This window comes from Penicillium diatomitis (genome assembly GCF_028827545.1).
Source record: "Penicillium diatomitis strain IBT 30728 chromosome Unknown utg000010l_segment0_segment0, whole genome shotgun sequence".
Classification (NCBI taxonomy): Eukaryota; Fungi; Ascomycota; class Eurotiomycetes; order Eurotiales; family Aspergillaceae; genus Penicillium; species Penicillium diatomitis.
This window is the reverse complement of record NW_026623182.1, coordinates 1166825-1183797: the sequence shown is the minus strand read 5'-3', so window position 1 is coordinate 1183797 and position 16973 is coordinate 1166825. Positions and strand designations below refer to the sequence as shown.

The 16973-nt window shown below is 50.9% G+C and overlaps 8 protein-coding genes across 8 annotated transcripts; 4 read left to right on the top strand and 4 right to left on the bottom strand.

The window, feature by feature from the left end:
• Positions 1–49: 49 nt before the first annotated feature.
• Positions 50–1121, bottom strand: N7539_007425 (calmodulin; the record flags this gene model as incomplete). Its single annotated transcript, XM_056937026.1, has 6 exons — positions 50–84; positions 230–442; positions 535–660; positions 777–792; positions 899–955; positions 1119–1121. 6 exons carry the CDS (start codon positions 1119–1121, stop codon positions 50–52), a joined length of 450 nt encoding a protein of 149 aa, XP_056787825.1.
• Positions 1122–2598: 1477 nt separating this feature from the next.
• N7539_007424 (t-SNARE syntaxin TLG2) lies at positions 2599–4086 on the top strand (the record flags this gene model as incomplete). The annotated part of the gene is made up of 3 exons (XM_056937025.1): positions 2599–2710; positions 2781–3362; positions 3407–4086. 3 exons carry the CDS (start codon positions 2599–2601, stop codon positions 4084–4086), a joined length of 1374 nt encoding a protein of 457 aa, XP_056787824.1.
• Positions 4087–4421: 335 nt separating this feature from the next.
• Positions 4422–5899, bottom strand: N7539_007423 (CTD-interacting domain-containing protein; the record flags this gene model as incomplete). The annotated part of the gene is made up of 5 exons (XM_056937024.1): positions 4422–5260; positions 5325–5466; positions 5526–5584; positions 5633–5724; positions 5802–5899. 5 exons carry the CDS (start codon positions 5897–5899, stop codon positions 4422–4424), a joined length of 1230 nt encoding a protein of 409 aa, XP_056787823.1.
• Positions 5900–6462: 563 nt separating this feature from the next.
• Positions 6463–7421, top strand: N7539_007422 (clathrin light chain CLC1; the record flags this gene model as incomplete). Its single annotated transcript, XM_056937023.1, has 4 exons — positions 6463–6502; positions 6570–6799; positions 6868–6968; positions 7070–7421. The coding sequence occupies 4 exons, from the start codon at positions 6463–6465 to the stop codon at positions 7419–7421; spliced, it is 723 nt and encodes a 240-aa protein (XP_056787822.1).
• Positions 7422–7857: 436 nt separating this feature from the next.
• N7539_007421 (Hsp90 co-chaperone CDC37) lies at positions 7858–9355 on the bottom strand (the record flags this gene model as incomplete). The annotated part of the gene is made up of 2 exons (XM_056937022.1): positions 7858–8341; positions 8400–9355. The coding sequence occupies 2 exons, from the start codon at positions 9353–9355 to the stop codon at positions 7858–7860; spliced, it is 1440 nt and encodes a 479-aa protein (XP_056787821.1).
• Positions 9356–9850: 495 nt separating this feature from the next.
• Positions 9851–12361, top strand: mdr2 (ATP-binding cassette permease mdr2; the record flags this gene model as incomplete). The annotated part of the gene is made up of 3 exons (XM_056937021.1): positions 9851–11104; positions 11163–11798; positions 11855–12361. The coding sequence occupies 3 exons, from the start codon at positions 9851–9853 to the stop codon at positions 12359–12361; spliced, it is 2397 nt and encodes a 798-aa protein (XP_056787820.1).
• Positions 12362–12907: 546 nt separating this feature from the next.
• On the top strand, positions 12908–14315 carry N7539_007419 (nucleoside transmembrane transporter FUN26; the record flags this gene model as incomplete). The annotated part of the gene is made up of 2 exons (XM_056937020.1): positions 12908–13080; positions 13139–14315. 2 exons carry the CDS (start codon positions 12908–12910, stop codon positions 14313–14315), a joined length of 1350 nt encoding a protein of 449 aa, XP_056787819.1.
• Positions 14316–16717: 2402 nt separating this feature from the next.
• N7539_007418 (uncharacterized protein) lies at positions 16718–16903 on the bottom strand (the record flags this gene model as incomplete). Its single annotated transcript, XM_056937019.1, has 1 exon — positions 16718–16903. The coding sequence occupies one exon, from the start codon at positions 16901–16903 to the stop codon at positions 16718–16720; it is 186 nt and encodes a 61-aa protein (XP_056787818.1).
• Between the last annotated feature and the right edge of the window lie 70 nt (positions 16904–16973).

Below are 16973 nucleotides of genomic sequence, written 5' to 3'. Positions count from 1 at the left end.
GGTTGCTTCAAGGTACCGTGGATTTCATGGCGAGAATAGAAAAGGTCGTTTATTTTTGCATCATGAGCTGGACGAACTCGTTGTCTGGAAAAGGAGAAATAAGTCAGCTTCAGAATTGGGCGAGGTGAGGGTTGAATATCACGAGCCCGAAGTGTATTGCAACATCCCAGACGAGGCCGTGGTCTTGATATGCGGCGGAGAGGGTGGAAGATGGGGGTAAATAACATACAGTCGATACGACCGTCGCCGTCCTGGTCGGCTTCGCGGATCATCTCGTCAACCTCATCGTCGGTCAGCTTCTCGCCAATGGAAGTCATGACATGGCGAAGCTCGGCGGCGGAGATGAAGCCGTTGTTATCACGATCGAAGACCTTGAACGCCTCACGAATCTCCTCCTCGGAATCGGTATCCTTCATCTTGCGAGCCATCATGGTAAGGAACTCTGTAGGTCACAGGTGTTATTAATCAAGGATCCAAGAGTAAGAGAAACAAAAAAGATTGCGTGTATCCCCGGCGTGGGGAGTACAAACATACCAGGGAAGTCAATGGTGCCGTTGTTGTCGGCATCGACCTCGTTGATCATGTCCTGGAGTTCAGACTCGGAGGGGTTCTGGCCAAGCGAGCGCATGACAGTGCCGAGCTCCTTGGTGGTGATTTGACCTGGCCGCCAGAATTGAGTTAGATATTCATATTCGCTAGATTCTGCTATACAGAGACTGGCAGTTGCCATGCCTCACGAAAGCCCTCCATCATGCGATCGGAGGAGCGTAACGCACCATCGCCATCCTTGTCCTATTCAGACACGAAAAAAAAACAGCCCCGTTAGTCACCCATTCTTGTTGTGTATTTTCTCGCTCCATATGGAACGAGGCCAATTCGCATATATTGGGTCACTCACAAACAAGGAGAAGGCCTCCTTGTACTCGGAAACTTGCTCTTCGGTCAAAGAATCGGCCTAGAGGGAAAAAGTGACGATGATTGTTAGTCGGGACATCAACAGGCAACGAGCATATAACTGCCCCGCTTTGTTGTGCGGGGGGGTCCATGGAGATCGACGGATGTTGCACCAGACCCTAGCTGGAGGACCAGGGGGATCAACACAAGGAAAAGACTCGTACCATGATGACTAGAATTTGTGGACAAGAAAAACAGGCGCGAGATCAGGAAGGGAAGATGAAACTGAGGGGAAGCGGGCTGCAGATGGTGGGGAGTCTGAAGTTAAGGGGAAAGTTAGCGGGCCAGCCTTACAATTCTTGGCCTTGCCGCCTTGCTGCCTGACGGGACGATCTGATCACGGGCTGACCACGCGAGACGAGTTGGAAGCTGACTTCGGTACTTAGTAAGCTACTTAACTACTACTAGTTACTTACTATTCCATCGGGACTCTCTCTTGCAGTGATATAACTGTTCTACTGGTATGCTTCTAGCTGAACTTAGAGTATCGTCAAACGAAGACAATGCTTGTCAAATTGAAATTCTCGAATTCGAGTCTCTTCACCGCCCCCTTTGTTCTATTGGGAAAGACAACGAGCGGTGGTCAGCATTTTCGCTCACTCGAAGCTCACAACAGGTACTTAGACCTAGTACCTTACTACCTTAACCGGCAGTACAGGTACTACAGTATATTGCTGATTGTTCCTGTAACCGGGCATGTCTGGACCTCGCGAGGGAGCTCATTCGAGCAAACAGCAAGAATAGACTTCAAGGCTGTACTTGGCGCGCATGATATACCTATGATAAAAGGCATACACTCTATTGCAATGCATCATTGTCCTCTCCACCATAGGTAGTCCGCACTACTACACAATGTCACCGAATGTCACCTGGTATTTAGCAGTCACAGGAGCCTCAGGGACCTCATTACAGCCTTTCTCCTGTACCTACCAGCAGATGGGCTATGAGACCCCATCTTTCTCTGCAGATGACCAAATTTCGAGGGGCTAGCCTTCTTGGAAGCAAGTTGATTCAATCTGGTTTAATGTCTGGATGGTCCTCCGGCGACCTCCCAAGCAGTCGGTAGGCCAACCACCTTACTCAGTGCAATGTGGCAACAATGGGATAGATCGGAAGAAGGTTCGATGACGCACGGCTGCATAGATCGGACGGAGAGCACATGGTTTTCCGGGTCTGGAAGGTAGAAACAAACTGCTCGGCTTGTTGCGATAGATTGGTAGCTTAAACAATTCGATCTACAAATACTATTTAGTCCAGTGTCAATCATAATGTCCTTGAAAAAATGTGTTATCAATGAAGTACTTAGTTCTTACTAATTACTTACTTACCGAGTAACATAGATGATAGTACTTGAGAGAACGTACGGTAGGTACCTAACTTGGGATCAAAAGGTAACTACTACAGTACCTTGTGTACCTTATCCGAGCCCCTGCGACCTGCGATTGTGGGGAGCTTGCCGGGCCAATCGACTCCGCTGCGAGCGGCCGCATCATTCAACTCGACTACCACTTCCGACACGCATCAAAGGGAAATACCAACCTCGGACCTGCAGCTGACTACGATCAGACGAGCATGACAGTAGCGCACATTCAAATTGTCTCTCAATAGACCAGCGCTCACAGACATATACGCCTCCCGCCCACCATGTGGCGGGATCGCACCAACCTGTACGATTACCCCAGAAAGCTACCCTGCCGTGCCGCTGCTAGCTACCAGCGCTTCCTCCTCCGCGAGGCGAAAGCGATGATGGTTGAAGGTGTAACTGACATCAACTCGTGCATCCTTCAGTTACATTTCCTATCGTCAATCTTTCGCACACCACCCAGCGAAGAAGCCGCGATTTGGTGCTTCAAATGGCTTCGATGCCGTTCCCCAGCCGGAGGAGAGTCGGCGCCTCATCTCCGAGACAGGTGGATTCGAAGAGGACGGCGACATGGTGATTGAAATGGACCTGCTTCCGCCACGCTGGGTGGACGTTCAAGACGAAGTCTCCGAGTTATTAGCCGACATTGCGCAAAAGTCCGCCGAATTGGACAAATTGCACCAGAAACACCTGCTGCCCGGATTTGGCGACGAGGATCTCCGGCGCCAAAACGAAGGGATCATTGAGCGACTCACGCAAGATGTGACCCGGGGTTTTCATCAATGTCAAAGTGCCATTAAGCGGATCGATTCCATGGTGCGTGAGGCTAGGCAGCAGGGCGGAGTCACCAGTGGAGAGGAAACAATGGCCAAGAATATCCAGATCTCGTTGGCGTCTCGAGTCCAGGAGTCGAGTGCGCGGTTCCGCAAGAAGCAGAGTACTTACCTCAAGAGTGCGTGCTATGCTCGATCTTCCCCCTTGCTCATACTTGCCTACCTTGGATTTGATACAGGAACACATGTGCCAGCAATGCGCGTGATACTCGGTAACTGGGAATCTCGAGCTGATCCATTTCTTGTCCTGGAATAGAACTGCGGGACCTGGACGGCATGTCAACGCCATTTGAGCGATCGCCCACTCCCGCGCAAAACCCGTTCACCGACCCTTCATTAATGGAATCCGAAGTCGACAAATCGTTTTCGCAGACCATGCTGATGCAGACCCAACAACGCGCAACAGGGCAGAATGATGCTGCCATTGCCCAGCGTGAACGAGAGATCAATGACATTGCAAAGGGCATCATTGAACTGTCAGATATCTTTCGCGAACTTCAGACGATGATCATTGATCAGGGGACGATGCTCGATCGGATCGATTACAACGTTGAGCGCATGAATACCGAAGTAAAAGCCGCTGACAAGGAATTGAAAGTGGTGAGTCGCATTCGAACAATCGACTTTGTCCTTGACTGGGATGTCCTTGAACGAGTGCTGATATGTTTTCAATTTCAGGCGACAAATTACCAACGTCGCACGACTAAAAGAAAGGTGATGCTTCTTCTAGCCCTTGTGGTCATAGGGTTGATCATTGTTCTAGCGGTTAAACCTAAGAAGCAAAGCTCTCCACCCCCGCAGCCTGCAGAAGAGGAATCATCAAGTAATATCAGATCTCTGCTGCTCTCCCGAGCTCCCAAGGTACGAATGAGGAGACAGCAGACTTCTATGCGATCAAGTCGAAGACGATGGATGGATCCGGATATACTACGATAATCTTTGCTTGTTTTGTTTTCTTTCTAAACCCGGGGCAGCGTGCGGAATTATCAGACTATGTTAATTTGAAGACATCTTGCTGTGATCCGACATGGTAGAAGTGTTTGCTTGCGTCAGAGCGAGCACATATCTTGGTGCATTTCTGTTCTCGATTCGGTTTTGCCGCTACAGCTGTACACTGCTGCGACTTGGCTGAATGTAAAAATCCACATCGTGGAAAGGGCCGACCTATCAACCACGGTGTGTTGGACAGACTGGTATTGATCCCGATTTTTCGTCTGGGCAGCTAGCTAACGTATGTGTACGTGATCCCAAGTCATAGACGTAATGTCTTTTCAGCGGTTGGCTTCCTGTGCAATCATTGCGGCAACATCATCCTCCACGCCTTCGGCAAACGGCTCATTGTCTTCATCATGTGCGACCTTGCGTCTCTTGGCATGCGTTCCATGCGCGCCAAGGTCGAAATCATTTTCTCCGTTGGGAGAAATACTGGAAGCGTCAAACGGCATACTGCCATCATTCTGGTCGATTGATTGAAGAGTAAACGCTTGGGCATTGTCGATTGGGGCTTCCTCAGTAAATGGCCCATGGCCGACTGGCTGCTCCTGGTGTGCAGGCGATCCCACTGGCGTCAGGGCCTCTACTGGGGGTGGAGTCAGGGCTTCGACTTGCGGGCGAGATGGTTCTTCGCTGCTGTTGCCCTGCCTCGCAGCTGAAAGCTCGTCTTGATAACCGCGCATGATCGCATCTTCGACTTCGCGACGCTTTGCGTCAGTCTCAGCCTTGCGAAGACTGAATTCTGCAACAAGAGACTCTTCTTTCTGGAGCTCAGAACGGTTGTTCTCGAGAAGTTTCTCCAACCCTTCGATCAGGGCTCGTCTTGACTTGATGACTGCGGATACCGAATTTTCAGCATGTGCAAGCGCCTTCAACAGCGTGCCGAGACGCGCAGCATGCACTGGAGGGGTGATCGAGGGAGCGTTCGGATCGTTCAGTTTATCATACTCGGTAGTGGCGGTTGTCGCAGAGCTATTTGAGGTCATTGCTGCCTTTGTGAGGGCAACTTGCAAAGGTACAAGAGGCTGGAGCTCGGACGGAGTAGAATCGGAGGAGCCTTTGAAGAAGGAACCGCCTAGGGTCTGCTTCTTGGTAGTCGGACGGTTTTTCTCGATGTCTGGTGGTACTTGGTTAGCAAGATGGCAGAACGGAGGGACCGCATGCAGTCATGCCAATCATACCATTTATGCGCGCTTCAACGGCATCCAAAATGGGACCTTCGAACACATGGCGCTGTCGCCAAACTTCAACGACCCGTCTGATTTTGTTTTGAATATCATTCGACGCGCCTTTGTATGCCGCCGCCGTGGCTTCTGCGACGATCTAATTGAAGTCAGTTGATGTTATAACGCGTTCGCTGACGGGTGCCGTGAGGGACTGACCGGAGAGAATGCAATGAGGAAATCTTCTTTTCCCCGAACTTTCGACTGTTGCGCAACCTCTGAGACATGTCAGTAGTGTTCAATTTATGCGGTATAATCATGCTTACCATTGGCAAGATACACAAGATTCAATCGTTTCGGGGGTGCGGAGTCGCGAATTCTTTCAAGCCATATTTGAGCAGTCTTCTCTGCATGTCGTCTGTACTCAATTGAAATCGTCAGCAATTGATAATGATAGCTTACATCTAACGCGTCAGGTGAGATTGAAGAATGTACCTGTGGAACATCACCCATTGCGCGACGGTCACGATGCTTTCCTGGGTCTCATTGAGAGCCGAGAGTTTCGCCTTGACGGCGTCGTCCGTGTAAGCCATGTCGGGCGCACGTTTGCTTTCTTGATCGGCGCAACTGACGAACTAGTGACTTCGACCACAAAGCAAGTTTTTGAGAACGACGGTTTCGCGTAATCAACAAATGAGGCCGACGTGGAGGGGGGGGGGGGGGGGGGGAACGTGACAGACGCAGCAAGGCACCGAGGTAGGCGAGTCTGGCAAAACACGACGAGATGAGACTGTTCAGAAACTTCCAAGAACAACGATCTGACTGCTCACTGAACCTGAATTAACAGCACATCGAAATACTTGGTCTAGCAGCTTTGAGGATCAAGAAGTGCTGGAGGCTGAGCGTCTTTCTCGATCAGTCGGAACTAAGAGCTATTGACCGCCTTAATTCGTGAAGCTGCTCGTCACCGCCTCAAGCTCCACCAATGACCGTCGAGCAGGAGGCACTATGTCACGGCAGCTTGCCGGCAACAGCTGGCAACTCCCATAGTCACCGCGGAGCTTCACTAGGAATTACCATCGATCTGACTGCATCTGAGAACGCTCCGGAATTGGAAGACAACCAGAATCGCGACAATTACCCACAAACTAGCATAATGGCTGATCGTTTTCCCTCTTTGGAGGATTTCTCTGAGGGTATGCTTCGTTTAGGCAGACCGCGACTGTTGTCCACTGCGAGTCCAGACTGACGACTTCTGAACAGGCCAGACCGAGGTCATCAAGAGCAACGGCGGGACTGAGGACGATTTCCTGGCGCGCGAGCGCGCAGCCCTTGGCGAAGATGCGGATCAATTCGCTACTCCCCAGGATCACGTTGCGACTACAAACGCTGGAGATGATGATCTTCTCGGTGGTGGTGACGACACACCCGCAGAGGAGATTGGGCAATTTGAATCTGCTTTTCCTTCAGTAGATACTCAGACACAAAATGAGGTACGTTGACGGCTGCGAAATGATTGGGAATTCACGACAGTTGCTGACACCTGGCGAACGTCTTACAGCGAGTTGCCCCTGGCGGTACAATCACTGGCTCTGGTTCCCCTTTTCCTCGTACAGGATACGGCTCAATGGAGACTGAGGAAGAAGAGCCTGAGCCCATTCGGTAGGTCTCATTCGCTTAGGTGCTACGGTCCATGCTCGCGCATGGACGAGGTGCCCCTCTTTCGTACTACCTTTTCCAGTCTAACCCTACCTCTCTTATAGTCAATGGCGCGAGAAGCGAGATGCCGAACTTGCACGACGTGCGCAGATCTCCGAAGAGAAGAAAGAGGCTACCATGAAGAAAGCTCAACAAGACATTGATGACTTCTACGTTGCATACAACAACAAGATCGACAAGCTCAAGGGTCAGACTCGCACCGAAGCTGAAGAGTTCCTGGCCAGCCGTGAAGACACCTCTGCTGGCGGCACTTCATGGGAGCGCATTGCCAAATTGGTTGATGTGTCGGGCAAGGGAACAACTGGCGGTGCCAGCGGCTCGGGCAAGGAGCGTTTCCGCGAACTGCTTGTCGACCTGCGCAAAGATCAGGAAGCCCCTGGTGCTAGTGGCATCTAGATCCTGAACTCGCTGGTCGGCCGTGATGCACTAAACCTACTTTGGTAGTCTCTGGTGGCTAATCTACGAGCCCTCTGACGATCTGCTTCGCTTTTATGATATCAGCTGGTTACCTTGATGGTCATTTCTAGCGATGCTCCATCTGCAGGGATGGCGTACATCTTATTCGACCACACCGCTATTGTTTTTTTCTCTACCACTTTATGCAGCGAAGCAGGCCGAAATGTCTTTTGTAAATTAACTATCTTCGAATCAAAAATACCTTAATCACAAGGGCTTCCTCGCTCATCTAACTAAAACCCTTAAATCAATTGTATTCGTCCAGCGTATAGAATCCTTATCATGATTAACTGGGAATACGTGGAAACCACCTTGATTAAACACAATTTCGCATCGCTCAATTATTACAACGTTACGTAGACGATCGCAGAAAGGCTTAATCTAACTCGGTTACATCACCACCAGGCTCCCGCTTCTCTTGTTTAGCCTCGGCCTCGATTTCGGCGAGTTTCTTTTGGCCCTCTTCAGTGGTTCCGTCAATGATCCCTTCTTCGAGGCTAAGCATACCTCCATTACCCAGCTGCTCGACAACCTGCTCCGCCTCTTCGACAGACATATTGCCCAGCACTTTGTTCACCTCGTCCAGAGACTCCGACGCCAATGCTTTTTGCAGCTCTGGCGAAAAGGATTCGAAGACTTTGCGTGCTTCAATCTCTGTGGGGTCCTGGCTTTCGGCAGCAGGAATATTGATGGTGATCTTGGTGTTCGGATCAACTGCATGCAGCTGAATTTGCTCGACGCCAGCGGACTCGTTCGAGCTTTCTTTATTCAGTTCAGCAGCCCGAGTTTTGATTCGGTTGTAAGTGTCGTTGACATCATTTGAGAACAGGGTCGCAGCACGGTGGTCCTTCGTCGTGATACTGGCACAGAGAGCATGTTAGTAGACGATAAAAGCAGGGACAAGAACGATAGACGTACCGGCCGAAAAACAACTTGATACCGTCAGGGCCTAGAGAGCGGCAGTACTGCAGAAGGAGTCCCTGGTGCACACATTGGCGGGCATACGCCTCTTTGCCCTTTAGCTGACTGTTGAATGCCTCGACCAAGAGACCATCAGTCTCCTTCTCCTTGACAATTTCAGGATGGTCGGCAATAAATCTCTGATAAGCAGAGTAATCTTTTGGCTTCAGCTTGGCAAACCGCTTGGCCAGTGGACTGATCTCAATATCTGCAGGATCGTCATCGTCATCATTATCCTGAGCGGCCGAGGAGCTTGCCGCGCCGGGATTTAGGAGCTCAACGTCTGTCTTCTTTGCGGGGACGGCAGCCTTCGATTGAGCCTCGCCCTTGGACACATGTGAAGTGTTAAATCCATCATGCAGTCCTTCACTGGTGATCTTGCTTCCTTCTTCCTTCTCCAGCTGAGCCAATCTTGTCGAGAGTTCCTTCTGCAAGCCCTCGACCTTGTCCTTGTGTACTTGTACACCGGCAATGTAAGCCTGGTACATATTGTCTGGCTTTGTGTCCCCGAATTCTTTCTTGACCTGGTCGACCAAAGAGCTCATCATTTGTGAGTATTTTGGCTGTTCCTTCTCGTGGGTATGAACTCCTTCTGGTGGTGCGGGAGCTTTGTCTTCGGTTGGGTTGCTGGCAAACTCCATGATTGTTTGGAAAATGAACTGCTCTGGAGGGGCAGAGGAACTTTCGTTTTGCTTGAGGGCATCAAGAAGCTTGTCGATCCTTGATAGGAGGCCATCGTTGATGATGCGCTCGTACTTGTATGTCTTAATATCATGACGGCGCTGTTCACGCTGCTGATGGATTTGAGCTTGTTTGGCGCGGATAAAAGATCGTTTGTCGACATTGGGATGCACCTCAATGTCCGAATCATCGGACAGCTCCAGTGCGTCCCACTTGCTGTAGTCGAGAACCATCTTTCAAATGTTCAGACGAAATAAATTTGGCGGGGCTATTGAGGGACGCGGGGCAGCGCCAGAAAGAAGGACAGCAGAGAAGCTGTGGTCTGTTTTCTGGACGATGGACCGGGCTGAAAAATAGAGCCTCGTTAATCTTCTAATGATTCTGTCCTGCTCAAAGTTGAAACAACGGAAATCAAAGTCGACTGATCGAATGTCGTAAACAAGCTCATCGAAAGCTCTCGAATAGCCACCATGGGCGGTAACCATGGGCGGTAACCATGAGCAGAATCGGAAATCGGTCAGGTCAGTCCATGGCCGACGGACGGACAACGCCGGAGCGAGCGATCCCGCAAGCATCTCGCATCTCTCCATGATTTGGGGAAACTCACTCTAGGACTACGATACATGGTTTCTTTCTAATCCACTGTGCTTTCGATCATGGCTGCTTCAAGCTCAACTCGGTAATTCAAAAGCAATCCCTCAACCCAGCCGCGAATCCCAATCACAGCGATGCGAGGCGTGCGACCGCCGGCGCGGGCTCTCGGCGTCAGCCCCCGATCAGTACAGCGTTCGCAGAAGGTCATTCTTAATGATATCTTGCCTTCACCATTTCTAAGAGGCTCCAAATACCGTGGGCATGTCTGTTCCATCTCAAGCAATCATTTATACTCGACCGCAACTGGATCATTGCGCGAAAGGCCCGGTCGCGTCACTCGACCAGCCGAGGTTCACCTGGTACATTTCCAAAATCGTTCCCAACCCGTCGCTTCAAGGTCGACTATCATCAATCGTTTACGGTCACTGAGTACCTCCTCGCGTCTTTGCGAAGCCAAACCGAGCGTGTTGCCTTCATCATCCTCTCGAACCAATACTCCCTCTGTTCCGGAAAAGGCAGCTGAGGTTGCACAAGATGAAGGGTTCGAGCTTTCAGAGAAAGCTGCTCAGGCAGCCCAGGTCAACCTTCGTGCCAGGCTAGCAAAGGACGGTGCATCTGGCAAGAAGTCTGGCTTCGGCGAAATCTGGCGACTCCTGAAAATTGCGCGCCCGGAGGCCAAGGCGCTTGGATTCGCGTTCTTCTTCCTGCTGATCTCCTCCTCCATCACCATGTCTATTCCCTTCTCAATTGGTAAGATCATTGATGGAGCTACGAAGAGTGAGGCGGAAGGCGGCGGACAGCTTTTCGGATTGAGTATTCCCACCTTCTACACAGCTTTGGGCGGCGTTTTGCTCATCGGTGCCGCCGCCAATTATGGACGAATCATCATCCTGCGAATTGTTGGCGAACGCATTGTGGCGCGTTTGCGCTCCAAGCTGTTCCGGCAAACTTTTGTCCAGGATGCAGAGTTCTTCGATGCGAACCGTGTCGGCGATCTTATCTCCCGGCTTAGCTCCGATACTATTATCGTCGGCAAGAGCATCACCCAGAACTTGTCTGATGGTCTTCGGGCTGGTGTCAGTGGTGTTGCTGGATTTACTCTGATGGCCTACACGAGTCTCAAGCTGTCAAGTGTTTTGGCTGTCCTGTTGCCTCCGATTGGTCTAGCTGCACTCTTCTACGGCCGAGCGATTCGGAATCTCAGTCGCCAGATTCAGAAGAATTTGGGATCACTCACCAAAATTGCTGAGGAGCGCCTGGGTAACGTGAAGACGAGTCAGTCTTTTGCTGGTGAAATATTGGAGGTCAACCGTTACAATAAACAGGTTCGCAAGATTTTCGACTTGGGCAAAAAGGAATCACTGATTAGTGCCACATTCTTTAGCTCGGTGAGCCTCTATTTCGTTTTTACTGGGAGATACGTTCCTTCGCTGACAATTCCTTTAGACGGGTTTGATGGGCAATTTGACCATTCTGTCTCTGCTTTACTTCGGAGGTGGCATGGTTCAATCCGGAGCGATCAGTATTGGAGAGTTGACGTCTTTCCTTATGTATACTGCTTATGCGGGCTCCAGTATGTTTGGTTTGTCGAGCTTCTATTCTGAACTTATGAAAGGCGTTGGAGCTGCCAGCCGGTTGTTCGAGCTACAGGATCGTCAACCGACGATACACCCAACCAAAGGCTTCAAGGTCGAGTCTGCACGAGGACCCATCCGATTTGAAAATGTCTCCTTCAGCTACCCGACCCGACCTGCTGTGACAATTTTCAAAGATCTGAACTTTGAGATTCCTCAGGGCACCAACGTTGCGATTGTCGGACCTTCTGGAGGTGGTAAATCGACGATTGGCTCAATCTTGCTCCGCTTCTATAGTCCCAACAGCGGCCGCGTCCTCGTCAATGGAAAAGACATCAAGGACATGAACGCCAAGTCACTTCGAAGAAAGATCGGTGTGGTCGCTCAAGAACCCGTCCTTTTCTCCGGAACCATTGCCGAAAATATTTCTTACGGTCGCCCCCATGCTACGCGATCGGAGATCGTGGCTGCGGCCCGCAAGGCCAATTGCCAGTTCATCAGTGACTTTGTAAGTCTGCCCCTGTTTGCCAGTATCTCAAACGCCATCGCTGACTTCCCTCTCAGCCCGATGGTCTTGACACCCATGTTGGAGCTCGTGGCGCGCAATTGTCTGGCGGACAAAAGCAGCGCATTGCAATTGCCCGGGCCTTAATCAAGGAGCCAGATATCTTGATTCTCGATGAAGCCACCTCGGCCCTGGACGCCGAGTCGGAAACGCTAGTCAACAGTGCGTTGGCGGCTCTCCTCCGCGGTAACAACACCACCATCAGTATTGCTCACCGGCTTTCCACCATCAAGCGCTCCGACACCATTATCGTACTTGCACCTGATGGGACAGTCGCTGAGCAAGGCTCTTACGAGGAACTTAGCTCTCGCCCCAATGGTGCTTTCACCAAGCTCATGGAGTGGCAAATGAGCGGCGGAGACCAAGTCCCTCCTCTGCGCTCGATTCCTCCCGAGGAACTCTTCAAGCTCGAAAACGAGATTGAGGAGCCGGAGCCGGAGGAGGAAGAAGAAGAAGAAGAAGAAGAAGAAGAGACCGCCGAGGCCAAAGCTCGGAGGCGAGAGTAGATGAAGCCAGTTGTATTCGTCGGTCTACCATTTTGCCTGATTTTCTTACCTGCGTGAGGTCGGGCTAATTTCTGCAAGTGCTCACATTGTACACCACTCTCCTCTGGAGCATCGGCCCATCAGTACTTTTTTTTTTTGTTCCTTTTGACATGAATTTTTGGAAGTTTGAACAATAGATGCAAGCGAAGCATAGAATCTCTGTACAAGTAGCGAATGAAATTTTGCCAGTTTTCGAGTTTCCATTTCTGTGCCCATCCATCATGGGTTTTCTGAAAGACAAATGTCGACATTGCAACGACGTGTGAGTGTGTACTTGGGCAAACCCGACTCCGCACCTGCGCAGATCGAGTGTGGTTCGCATTCTCCGCACTCGTCAGTCACGAGGACCCGCCCGATGAGCTTCGACCCGCACTCTCCGCGGCGTGCTTTGCCCCCATCTCACGGACTGTACTGCGCAGGCATTGGTGTGGTACAGAAGGACACTGCAACCGCCGTCAACTCTTTAGCTGCTTGATTGCAGTATATCCATCCGAATCGCTCGACGTCATGGATAGAATCCGCAGAATGTTCACCGATCATGTATCCTACGAGCCGCTGGACGACTCGCCGGAGGTAGATGGAGGAGAAGCCGAAGTTGATCATGATAGGGTGCAGGGGCGCTTTTCACGATTGGAATATGGCGTCTTTTTCCTATTGGGTATATCGATGCTCTGGGCGTGGTAAGAATCATCTTTCTTGTGGTGAAGAGCTCCAAGCTGATGTTATGGAACGTCACAGGAACATGTTCTTGGCCGCCGCAACTTATTTTCACAGTCGATTCGAGTCGGATGAATGGATAGCAGGGCATTACCAGCCGTCAATCTTGACCGTCTCTACTCTCACCAATCTCGGCACTGTCTGGGCTTTTGCCAAAATTCAAAAGCGGCTTTCGTATCCTGCACGGATCACGATCTCGTTGCTGGTGAACTGTGCCGTTTTTACGCTTCTCGCCTTCTCGACGGTTGTCCTCAAGAACATTCCTGTGCGCGCATACTTTGGCTTTTTGATGGTGATGGTGTTTGGAGCCAGCTTTGCCGCGGGACTGAACCAGAATGGTGTGTTTGCCTACGTCGCAGGGTACGGCCGCGAGGAGTACACGGCCGCAATCATGAGTGGGCAAGGTGTTGCGGGCGTTCTGCCCTGTATTGCGCAGATCGTCTCTGTACTGGCGGTTCCCCGGTCGAAGGGGGATGGACAAACTCAAGATGGCGGTCAGGGATCGTCCTCAAGATCCGCCTTCATCTACTTCTTCACCGCGACGGGCGTTTCGGTGCTCACGCTGATTGCATTCCTTTACCTACTTCGCCATCGTCCGAGTCCCCGGAGAGTCACGACCGGAGAGGACGAAGATGCGTCCTTGATCGGCCATGTCAAGGACAAGTCGGTGGGTCTGTGGACCCTGTTCAAGAAACTGCGATCTCTGTCCATCGCCGTGTTTTTGTGCCTCATGATCACGATGATGTTCTTCCCAGTGTACACCTCGCGAATCGTATCGGTCCACGATTCCGAGAAGTCTCGGGTCTATGACTCGAATGTGTTCATTCCCCTGGCGTTTTTGTTTTGGAACGTCGGCGATCTCGCTGGGCGAGTGGCCGTTTCTTACCCGGGGCTCTCTCTGGCGCACCGTCCCAAGGTTGCTCTCACCTTGACCGTTGCTCGCGTGGTGTTTGTGCCCCTGTATCTGCTTTGCAACATCGATGGCAGCGGAGCTGCTGTCCAGAGCGACGTGTTCTATATGGTCGTCGTGCAGCTTTTGTTTGGTGTGACGAATGGTTACCTCGCGTCGAGTTGTATGATGGGGGCCAGTGTGTGGGTGTCCCCGGATGAACGGGAAGCCGCGGGCGGGTTTATGAGTATGATGCTTGTGGCTGGACTTGCTGCCGGGAGCTTCTTGAGCTTCTTGGTGGCCAGCTGAGTGCCTTTGGTCGGAGATGGCTGGGAGGCCGAATGCATCATCGAGGGGTTCTCAATGCGTGCATGTCACGATTTTATGGATATCGCTGGCGCCATGGGTTGTTCATAGAGTGGAGAATGCTATGGCTGTTGTTGTTTTTTTGCTTCCAGTACACGACTTGAATCCATCGCGTTGGATGTGTTGATGAAACCCTCATCTATACCCATCTGTTCAGGTGTGCCAAGTTGAAGCTGTATCTCGTGGGGAACTGACAGTTGAACGTGGTCCGCTTGAGCTTGAGCTTGACCTTTCAATCCCCGAAGTACCCTCGGCGTCGGAGAGGGCCTTCTTTTTCCGCCGCAAGACATTTTCCAAGCTACTTGAAAATTGGGTCATTCTGAATACCACCTACATAGTACATACTAGTTACACACTATAGTACATACTAGTTACATATTAAGGTTCATAGTATACTAATCGCAAGTAGTACCTACTAGTAACTACTAACTAGTAGCTGTTCATCTAGTTGAGGTCTACATTGAAAGTATCCCAAATAAACGGGGAAGCTTTCCAATCTTGAAATGTTGCCCAGTGGAAACCGTAAGCGTCACAGGTACAGTGAAGTTAGTGAACCCCTGCGGCAGGGACCCGCCGGCAGGGCGCTCCGCCACACCATTTATTTATAAAACTGACTCGGGGGGCTAGTTGGGTGTTGAACACTACTATTGTGTCAGTGCCTCGGTGGTTTATCGTTGAGCTCCTCAGCCTCCTCTTGCCGCCATCGCTCATCGTTCATGTACTGGACAATGAGGCAGTAGGTAGTAGGTACTAGTGGTACAGCTGCTTTTACATCTGTCGAGCTATAAAGCACATCCCTGAGGTGCAACCTATGTAGATAAGTACGTTGCTGCTAAGTCGGTAGTAACTAAGTTACTGGTTAGTGTTACTAACTAGTACTTTACAGGTTCCCCCCGGTAAGTAATCACTTACTACGACGGTGGTACTTACGTAGGTACTACTGCGACGTTGGGGAAGCGTGGGAGTCGGGACTCGGGACTCGGGAATAACAAAACAGGACTGAGTGGGGCAGGTACCCGGTACTTTCCATGAGACGCAACCCCCACCTCAGTACGAGGTCCCGGCTACCTCCCTGATATCATCATTCCAGATCCCCCCAGACCCCTTCGGACGAGGCGAGATCACACCACGCTGACTTTCGACTGGGTCATATCCCTAGTCACCGGTAGACAATCGACCGTCGTCCAGTAAGTCGGACATGAGGAGGACAGTGCTATGATGATCTGCGTGGATAGTAAGCCCGAGCCCTGCCTTCGAACAAGGTAAGACTGGAGTTGGTGGTCTTCTCTGGACCTGCCGAGGGTCTAGACTCTGGACTGGGTCCACGTTCGATCTCCGGCTAGACTCTCCAGCCATCAAGCCACTTCACACCTTGAGGTGGACCCAGCAATAGTTCGAGGAATTCGGGAGTGACTGCGATCCAGAATCGAGGACAGGTCCGATGGTGCAGTAAGCAGTACGCAGGGGAGTCAGGAGTCAGGAGTCCTCCCACAAGGAACTCCCCACCGGGCGGTTTTGGATCTGCACAGTTGCAGGAGCCCTTGCGATCATCATCCGCTTGGACCTGTCAAGACGCTCAACTTGCTCCATTGCGGTCCCTGCACATCCTGCACGTCGCCAATCATGATAGCCAGGGTGGTTCTGTCTGTCCTGTTGGACTCCATCGACGCGTGTCGTTTGTCTAGTGTCTAGTATCACTATCTAGAAGATAGCATCTAGAAGATAGCATCTAGAAGATAGCATCTAGAAGATAGTATCTAGAAGATAGTATCTAGAAGATAGCATCTAGAAGATAGCATCTAGAAGATAGTATCTAGAAGATAGCATCTAGAAGATAGCATCTAGAAGATAGCATCTAGAAGATAGCATCTAGAAGATAGCATCTAGAAGATAGCATCTAGAAGATAGTATCTAGAAGATAATATCTACTGACAGTCCACCGTCCCAGGGTCTCAGGGTCGATCAAGAGCTCGGCCGGTTGTCGACGATCTCCAGAAACCCTGGACCCATAACGTGAACCTTGATGACTCGGAGCAATAATCAAGATGCCCGTGCCCGTGCCCACATGGGTTACCGAATTTTCCATTGACATCACTCAAGGCACAGAGAGCTCTGCAAAGATCGCTCTGCTCCTTCTCTTCAGTTGGGAGATTCTTCGTTGCGTTCTGTATCCTTCCGTGGGACGCTCTCTGTACAGTCGGTGGGCATTGAGCAGTGTAGTCGCTTCTCCACTGACCTCTGGTCAACACAGACACATTCCTGCATACTGAAGGTCGCGGGAGTTGCTCCTATCTCGAACTCGTACTTGTACTGTCATTTCTTCACATTCTCTAACCAAATTCACTTTACTGTCGAGACTCTCCAATGCCTTGAGGTTTCACTTCTTCTTCTTCTTCTTCTTCTTCTTCTTCTTCTTCTTCTTCTTCTTCTTCTTCTTCTTCTTTCCATTGAAGCTCCTCGACAAGTGTCATTCCTTCCTCTCCTGGTTTTTGCGGTGGAAATCGGTGACCGTACAGCCTTCCTCGTGTCATCACGGTCATCGCACTTTGAATCGTACTATACACATTGCAGTCTACTGTCCACAGTCCACAGTCTACCAGA